The sequence below is a fragment of the Belonocnema kinseyi genome, chromosome 2, assembly GCF_010883055.1.
Source record: "Belonocnema kinseyi isolate 2016_QV_RU_SX_M_011 chromosome 2, B_treatae_v1, whole genome shotgun sequence".
Taxonomy (NCBI): domain Eukaryota; kingdom Metazoa; phylum Arthropoda; class Insecta; order Hymenoptera; family Cynipidae; genus Belonocnema; species Belonocnema kinseyi.
The window spans coordinates 109,467,429-109,477,284 of record NC_046658.1 but is presented as its reverse complement, the minus strand read 5'-3'; the positions used below and the strand labels follow the sequence as shown (position 1 = coordinate 109,477,284).

The 9,856-nt window shown below is 30.5% G+C and overlaps 1 protein-coding gene across 4 annotated transcripts in view; it reads left to right on the top strand.

Annotated features, from left to right (window-relative positions):
• LOC117168097 (adenylyl cyclase 78C-like) overlaps positions 1-9,856 on the top strand; it is a 57,153-nt gene that overhangs the window by 43,796 nt on the left and 3,501 nt on the right. For all 4 annotated transcript variants that reach the window (XM_033353465.1, XM_033353467.1, XM_033353466.1 and 1 more), the window contains 5 exons: positions 2,617-2,958; positions 3,953-4,190; positions 5,625-5,751; positions 5,829-5,935; positions 8,003-8,266. In XM_033353465.1, coding sequence (XP_033209356.1) covers positions 2,617-2,958; positions 3,953-4,190; positions 5,625-5,751; positions 5,829-5,935; positions 8,003-8,266 — 1,078 coding nt within the window. The remainder of the gene's footprint in view (positions 1-2,616; positions 2,959-3,952; positions 4,191-5,624; positions 5,752-5,828; positions 5,936-8,002; positions 8,267-9,856) is intronic.

Sequence of the window (9,856 nt, the reverse complement as noted above, 5' to 3'; positions counted from 1 at the left end):
TATTTAATTCCTCTTTTCGATCGCCGGATAGTACCCGGTTAGGACCGGTTGAAGTACACACCAGTATCAAGTGTCTTTTAGTAACCGGTTAGAGACCAGTTAAAAAATAACTTCAGTCTGACAATATTTAATTCCTGTTCCCAAATTACGGGTAGAACCCAGTTAGAACTGGTTAAAACACACCAGTATCAAGTGTATTTTAGGAAATGGTTAGAGACGAGTTAGAAACTAACTTCAGGCTTTGATAGTATTTAATTTCTGTTCCCAAATTCAGGGTAAAACCCGATTAGGACCGCTTAGAACGCATGCCAGTACCAAGCGCCTTTTAGGAATCGATTAGAGACCTGTAAGAACCTAACTTTGGTCTTTGAAAATATTTAATTCCTCTTTTCGATCGCCGGATAGTACCCGGTTAGGACCGGTTGAAGTACACACCAGTATCAAGTGTCTTTTAGTAAGCGGTTAGAGACCAGTTAGAAAATAACTTCAGTCTGACAATATTTAATTTCTGTTCCCAAATTCCGGGTAGGACCCAGTTAGGACTGGTTAGAACACATACCAGTGCAAACTGCCTTTTAGGAACTGGTTAGAGACCAATTAGAAACTAGCTTCGGCCTTTGACAATATTTAATTTCTGTTTTCGATCGCCGGATAAAACCCGGTTAGAACCGGTTGGAACACACACCATTTTCAAGTGCCTTTTAGGAATCTCTCTGATAACATTTAATTTCTGTTTTCGATCGCAGGATAAAACCCGGTTAGGACCGATTAGAACACACACCAGTGTCAAGTGCCTTTTAGGAACCGGTTAGAGACCAGTTAGAAACTAACTTCAGCATTTGACAATATTTTATTTCGGTTCTCAAATTCAGGGTAGACCCGGTTAGGACCGGTTGGAACACACACCAGTGCCAAGTACCTTTTAGGAACCGGTTAGAGCCCAGTAAGAACCTACCCAGTGGGCACAAATTTTGGCGACGTCTTTACAACATCGTTACGACATCTCTACGACAACTTTATGACATCCCATGTCCATGTCGTTAAGGTGTCTTTACGATATCGTAAATAAGTTGTATGATCTGACGATATCTTTACGATATCGCAAAGACACTGAAACGATATGGACATAGGATGTCGTAAAGATGTCTTAAAGATGTCGTAACGATGTCGTAAAGACGTCGTCAAATTTTGTGCCCACTAGGTAACTTTGGTATTTGAAAATATTTAATTCCTCTTTTCGATTGCCGGATAGAACCCGGTTAGGACTGGTTAAAAGATTTTTCCAACTTATTTTCTGTTAGCATTTCCCATATAAGAATTGGTTATGACCCGGCTATATTCCATATATTGAAATTGAGACCAGTTAAGATCCGGTGAGAGACGGTTAGAAACCAAGTGGGTTTCTACCCGGTCCCTATCTGGTTTCTAAATGGTTTTTATCTGACGTTTTAAGCAGGGTAGTCAGTGAACTAAAAAGAAACGTTTTTAAAAATAAAATGTTATAGTTCTTCAAACTGAATGCTATTTTAGTCGATTTTTATCAATTTCTTCTATATTTGTGGAAAAATTTATTAAATAAAACAAGATATATATCTGGAAAGGCTACAATTTAATATATTTCAGGAATCTGAACAATTTTGAACTCTTAACTGCTAATACATATTTTGCGTCGTTTTCGAGAAAAATGAGATCTTTAATGGTTAAAAATGAAAAAATCTTTTTTCTCAAAAACGCGTTGTACGATTTTTTTCATTCTTGGCTCAAAATAACCGAGGGATATCCCCGAACCACGTACAAAAGAGAACCTGGATGTGCAAGTACCTTCGGGTTGAACTTAATCGAGGCTATCCGTGAGATACTTTACTTATAAAATAAAATCGTGAATTTTCTTGTGTTTTTAGGCATTTAAAAAATTTTTGATCTGTTAACCTTGCCCTTCCCTAATAGTGTGATGTAATCTTTGAACGGCCCAATAATTAAATTACCATTTCCTCTTTCTTGTAAATGAATAATGGTCAGAGATTAACTATTGTATCTGAAAAATCAGTCAAAGTAAACGCCACGCGCCTACAAGAAAGGGTTTCATAGCCCGTCCAAACTTCCCCCTTCCATGATCTAGTCCCCATACGTTTCCTTACTTCCCCCTTACTTCCTCACCCTGCCCTCCCACACTGCCAATCATTTCCCCTATTCACGCTACGTATCAATATCCCTCTCCCTGTCCTTTCCCTTCCCTGAGCCACGTATCCCCCACCTCCTCTCCCCTCATTTCCCTTACCAACCCTTTATTTCCTTTCACTTGCCCAGCTTCCCTTCCCCCATTTCCTTAATTTCCTCTACATTTTTCCCCTTCTGGGAAAAAATTACAGTGGACGGACGGACACCTGACCGAAAGCATAAGGTTCCCAGTTGGCACAAAATTTGGCGACGTAACGACGTGGCCGTAACGACGTGGCCGTAACGACGTGGACATAGGATGCCGTAGAATTGTCTCAAAGATGTCGTAACAATGTCGGAAAAGATGTCGCCAAATTTTGTGTCCACTGGGTTTTGTGTCTGGGGCTACGAAACCCTAAAAATATACATGCATACTGAAGAACTTTTTTTAACTTGCAGCTATAAAAAATTTCGAACGTCTGGTCCATGGAGGCACCAAAGAAAATATATGAGAAAACACAAACTGGAACAAGAGATGCACTTTTTAGCGTCTAGGAAGATTTTGTCATTGAGCGAGAACGATACTTATTTTGTGCACGAGGATTATAAAGGGGAAAATTGTATTCGTCCTGAGTATATAGTTTTTACCTGGATTTTGTGTTTAATAGCATTGGCTTCGTCATTAAAATTATACTATCTGGTGAAAACTGCCCTCGCGAGTGCGATTGTGCTGATATATGCGATTCTGATATTTATTATATATCCGGATCTATTTCCTACCACTTATGAAGAAAATGACAAGTAGGTTCTTCAATCTCACTTAATACTTTGTATCCTTTACAAGCAGTGATGGGAAGTAATTCTTAGTTACTTTTTTTCTAACGGTAGTGGTAACGAAGATAGTTTTGTAAATAAGTAACACATTGGTAACTAGTTCCATTTTTTGCACTAACAGTAAATATAAAAATCATTACTTTTTTAGTTACTTTCAAAATATAGCTCACAAGTCTTTTCCTAAAATTCTTGGAAAATTCAAAAAGTTTTTTGAAAGTTTCAAATACGTTAAATTAAAATTACAACAAAAGTGTTAATCTTCAAACCAAAAGTTGAATCTTCAACCAAAAAAATATATCAATTTTGCACCAAACTGTCGGTTTAACTTTTCGCGGTTTACAAATTCCTAGAATTGCTGGCCCACGCAGTTTCTCATCTCAAGGGGCGAGAGACGTCTGCCACTCTCGCCTCGGGAGGGCTGCAATGCGTGAGTACTCAGTCGAGTATATTGTGCAATATTATTGTACTCATCCAAAAAAGATGAATTATTAACGAAATATTTAAATCCTCAACGAAAACTGAAATTTTCTTAAAAATAGTTTCTACGGCGAAGAATAATTTCCTAACAAAAAATACAAATTTTCAAAAAAACTGATTAATTTTCAATAATTACATTGATGTATCTTTAAACAAACAAAAAAATGAATTTTTAACAAATTAGTTTAATTGTTAAACAAGTTAGAGTTTACACATTTAATCACATTTACATTTAAAAACATTTACATATTTAATCAAAAAAGAATTAATTTCTATCAAAAGAACATTCAAGCATCCCTTAAAATCACTCCAATTATATCTGAATTTTTAAAAAAATTTCAAAATAAAAAAATTACCCTAAAATCTTCAAGAGTTTTTTTTTTAATTTTTAGAATCTTTTGATAATACCTGGAAATTCCTGTCATTTATTTACACATCACTGTTTACAAATTACTAATATGAAATAAAAATGCTTTAATTTTAGGACAGCGATACCTCTCTCAGCACAAATGCTAATTTTTCTCATCGTTTTTCTGGTGATGGTGACTTATCATGGACGTTTGGTAGAAGTAACGTCGAGATTAGACTTCTTGTGGAAACAACAGGCTGAGCGGGAGCTTTCTGATATGATTGAATCAAAACATAATAATATGCAGCTCCTGAAAAACATTTTACCTGATCATGTGGCTAATCATTTTCTGACTCAAGATCGAGCACCTGAGGTGAATGAAAGAAATTTACAATTATTTTTATACATTAAAATAAAAAATAAGTGGAGGGGGTTAAATTTAAACTTTAGTATTTCAGATTTCAGGCTCTTTCCCCTATTTTCCTTTTTCGACGAATCATTATTTTTTCCCCTATTATCCATAAACTTCCAATTTTCAGATTTTCCTAGTATTTTTGCCTAAATATGAAGACAATTAATTGAATCTAATAAGAAAATCAACTATTTTTAATAAAAATGTAATTTTTTGTTGAATACTCTGCCATTATATTTTTGGTTCGAAATTCATCCCTTTCAGATGAGACATCTACTTTTTGATTAAAAATTTAATTATTTCGTTAAAAAGTACAATTGTTCTGTTAAAATAAAACCTTTTTTTGTAGAAAATTAAATTAATTGTTTTAAAGTTAATCTACTTTGTTTAAAAATTCATTTTTTTTGTAAAAGATTTAAATTTTTGGTTTAAAATTAAACTATTTTGTTGAAAATTCGTTTAGTTTTTGGTTGATAGTTAATTTTTTAAACTGAAAATGTAACTATTCAATTTTTAATTGGAAATCAGGGCATATCCTAAGCAAGATTTAGAATTGCCCGACCTGACAGTAAGCAACTGCCTGAAAAAAAGGTCTTTGCTTCCCAGATTTGTTGTACTGACTACTTTTTTCATAATTTTTACTTAAACACTTTTCTGTCAATAATATATGTGCTTATACGGAAATTAATACCAATAATCGTTAAGTTTAGAAATTTTGAAAAAGCTTTTTAATACTTATGATTAAGAAAACAATATGAATTAAGAATCTGTACGAACCATCATATAAACCATTCGTTTTTTTGAAATATCGTTGTTTTAGTATTTTTAGATCTATTTAGATGTAATTTATTAATAGCAATAATATAAATTTCCTTAGGTTTTTTTTAATTTTCTGGACAATTTTTTAACGTGAATGGAAGCAAAATGTTATAACTACCCATTTTGACTTTTAGAACTGCTCATTTCAATTTAGATCTGTCCGACTTGGGTAGAACTGCCTTTTAGGGTATAGTTTGTTGGAAATTTACCTTTTATAAGTTGAAAATTCAACTATTTGGTATAAAATTAATTTATTTGGTAGAAAATTCGTCTTTTTGGGTAGAAAATTAATCTTGTTTGTTTAAAATTCATATATTCGGTTAAAGATTTACCAATATTGTTTAAAGATTATATTTTTCAGTTGAATTCAGCTGGTTGAAAATTCGTCTTTTTTTAAAGTATTTTTTTAAGCTGAAAATTTAACTATTTTATTTTTTATTATTTTAACTTTAAAAACAGCTATTTTTCTGAAAATTAAAATTTTTTGTAATAAATTGAATAATTTTTTAATATAAAATTAACATAGAATTAGAAAATTACTTTAAAATTATCGTTTTGAAATTATTTCGATTACAGGAATTGTATTCTCAGTCACGAGACAAAGTTGGAGTGATGTTTGCAAGTGTACCAAATTTCACAGAATTCTATTCTGAAGACGTGAACAAAGGAATGGAATGCATTCGTTTACTAAATGAAATTATAGGTATACTTTTATCTAATTAAAATTTTTATTCTGATATTTTATCACTAATTTTTTTCTATCCTTGAATCCTTTTTCAGCCGATTTTGATGAGTTACTCGATGAAACGAGATTTCACTGCATCGAAAAAATAAAAACTGTCGGTGCAACTTATATGGCAGCTTCAGGATTAAATCCATGTCATATTGTAATGTTTTTAATTTATATTTCTGTTACTTTTTGCGAGGGAGAAACAACTCCCGAACTGATAATCTGTCGTAATCCATTTTTAATTCGCGTAATCCTCTTGTAATTAATTTCTAACCGGGCGTAATCTGCTTATTATCCATATAATTGTGAGTAATCCAAATAATCGAGCTGTAATTCTGATTAATCTACCTATAATCCACGGCAATTCTCAAGTAATCCAGGTAATTCACAGTAATTTAGGTAATCCAATTAATTAACTTTTAATGCAGAAAATAATGTTATTAATGGAAAATCCGTCTTTTTCGGTAGAAAATTTATATTCTTTGTTAAAAATTCATAATTAAGTGCCCCGATTCCAGAACGGGACATAACTTAGTAAAGTGGAGGGGAGGTTGGCCCCTGGCAGCTAAAAATCGAAATTTGGAAATTTGATTTTTGATGAATGCATTCTTATAGGAGATTAGATGGCGCATCTTTTTTCCATAAGCGGAAAAGTTGCATCTACTATAGTTTTCGAGATAACCATGACAATGATGTTTTTGCTGAAGTCGATTTGTAATTAATTTTTGGTTTCTCGCTCGTCGTCACATCTACCGTTTATGGAAGTTTTTGATGAAATTCGGAGACAATACTCGCTCAATTTTGTTTGAAAATTTAACTATTCAGTGAAAAATGAATCTAATTTGAAGGAAATTCAACAGTTTTATTGAAAAGTCATCTTTTTGTTAGAAAATTCGTCTGTTTGGGGTTGAAAATCCAACTTTTAGTAAGAAATTAATTTTATTGCTAGAAAGTTGAACTATTGTGTTTTTCAGTGGATGTTTCTTGTTTTTGGTTGAAAATCTAAGTATTTTGATGAAAATTTGTTTTATATTTAGGGAAAATAAATCTGTTCAGTTTAAAATCCAAATATTTCGTTGAACTACTTTGTTGAACATTCATTTTTCTGGTTGAAGATTCATCATTTTAGTTAAAAATTCGTCTCTGGTTGGAAATTTAAATAAGAGTTGAAAATTCTTTTCTTTTGTGGTTAAACAATAATGTATTTAATTAAAAATCTATCTATATGGTTAAAAATTAATTATTTCGGTCCAGAATTCCACTATTTGGATAAAATCTAATCTAGTTAATTGAAAATTAAAAATTTTCATTAAAAAGTGTCCTTTTTGGCCGAAAAGTAAACTATTTTGTCAACATTCGTTTTTTGGTTGAAAATTAATTTTTGGAACATAAACTTAAGGTATTCCATTTTTTATTAATAATATTTTTTTATTATCATCATTTTTAGTTGGAAAATCAGCTATTTTGTTGAACATTCATTTTTTCAATTAATCTTCTTGGTCTCTTGGTTGAACTAAATTGTTAAAAATTCATTCTTTTTTGTGTAACATGAATTTGTTTAATTGAAAATCTTACTTCAAATGTTTTTAATTAAATATTAAAATTAGTTTTGTTTAAAATAGCAACTATTACATTTTGCCTTGAGAATTCGTCTCTTTTGGTTAAAAATTAATATCTTGTGTATTAATATCCTGTAAAACTTTGTTAAAAAGTATTTTTGGTTGAAGATTATTCATTTTACTTGAAAATTCATTTCTTTGGTTGAAAATGTATCTAATTTGTTGAAAAATTGTGAATTTTTGTTAAGAATTTATTTTTCAATCGAAAATTGAACTATTTCTTTGGCAGAAAATTTAACTAGTTTTTTGAAAAATAGCTTTTTTAATTGAAAATTAATTTTGAAATGAAAATTGAAATGTTTGGTTGAAAAGTTATCTTTTTTATTTGAAAATGCAACTGCTTCGTTGAAAAAGCATGTATTTTGTTGAAAATTCGCATTTTTCGGTAGAGACATTATTTTGTTGCTTAAAAGTAATCCATTTTGGTTGAAAAGTCGCGTGTGTCTATTTCAAGCTGAGTAATCAGGCAGAGTAATCCGATATAATCCAGGGTAATGCATATCCACTGGACTACATTTTTAGGACTTGTTTCCCCTCGACTTTTGGACTTATTTTGTTTATATCCTTAAAATTTGTAGTAACATGTTTTTTTCATTCAAATTTAGGATAAAAGTATGGACGAAATGGAACATCTCTGTCGATTGGTGGATTATGCAGGGGCTATGAGAAGTCGCCTAGAAGACGTGAATGTTCATTCTTTCAATAATTTCGACTTGAGGGTGGGAATTAGTTGCGGCCCTTTGGTTGGAGGAGTTATTGGTGCCAGAAAACCAGTATATGATATCTGGGGAAATACTGTCAATGAAGCTTCTCGTATGGACTCTACGGGAGAGATGGGAAAAATTCAAGTACCTCGAGAAATTGCCAGGGTGAGATAAGCTGATAAGGGATTACCCATAAATTACGTAACACAATTTTTCCCATTTTTACCCCTCCCTTTTCCCACGTATTAAGTCGTAAAAAATGCTACAATCCCGCTTATGTTATAAAATTTTTGAAAATAATTTTAGCCATGTCTTATTAAATGCAATTTAGAGTTACTTATACTGTTCGAAACACCTGAATTATCATTCATTTTCCATTAAATATTGAAGAGTCTTTAATTATTAATCTTAAAAATTGAAGCATTTTCCATTTTAAATCTTCAAAATTGAAGGAAATATTACAAAAAGTTTGAAAATCACATATGTTACTATTATTATTCTAAAAACACGTTACAAATGACCTACTTTTGAAATATACATCTTCAAAATTGAATAATTTTCTATTCAGTACCTCAAAAAAATGTCAATTTTTGAAAATTGTAGAACTTTGTATAATAAATCTGTAAAATTAAATTCAAATCTTATATACTTGAGAATTTTGATTCATACATCTTTAATATTGGATAATCTCTAAGGGTAAGTCTTAAAAATTCAAAAAATTTCCAGTGCAAATCTTCTAAATTTAACTTTAACATATTCCAAGAAATTGTTCAAAATTAAATAATTTTAAACTATTACAATTCTGGATGATTAAATCTTCTATTTTAAATGTTAAAAATGGACAAATTTTAATTTGCAAATCGTCAAAATTGAAGAATCGCTCATTATAAATCTTAAAATTTCGAAGTTTTTCCATTGCAAATCATCCAGATTGAACTACGTATTCCAAAAACACGTTCAACATTACATCACTTTAAACTATTAAAAATGTAGGTTAATGAATCTTCTATTTTAAATGATAAAAATGTAAGAATTTGAAACCTTAAATCTTTAAAATTGAAGAATTTTTCATTTACAATCTTATAATTTGAAAAGTTTTCCATTGTAAATCTTTATACATGACCACATTGTCCAAGAAAACGGTCAAAATTACATAATTTTAAACTTAAAAAATGTTTAATTAATAAATTTTCGATTTTAAATCTTAACAATGAAAGAATTTTAAATAGCAGAATTGTTAAAATTGTAGAATTTTCCATTTTCAATCTTAAAAATTTTAAAATTTGTCAGTGTAAAACTTCAAAATTGAACTACGTATTAAAAAAAAAAAACGTTCAAAATTACACTATTTTAAACTATTAAAATTCTAGATCAATAGAGCTTCAATTTTAAATCTTAAAAATGGAAGAATTTTAAATTTCAAATCGTTAAAATTGAAGAATTTTCAATTGCAAACCTTCTCAATTGAACTATTCTAAAAAAACGTTTAAAATTTCACATCTTCAAAATCGAATAATTTTCAATTCTATATTTTCAAAATTCAAGAATTTTCAATTATAACTTCAAAGTTGCAGAACTTTGAAATGTAAATCTTTAAAGTTGAAGAGTTTACAAATTTTGAAAATTTACAATTATTATTTCTATAATTTGAAATTAGGGGCCGTCCATAAATTACGTAACGCAAAATCCAGCTTTTTTTACACCCCCCTCCCCCTTTGTAACGCAGTCGTAACGCAAGGATAACCTTCCTGTGGC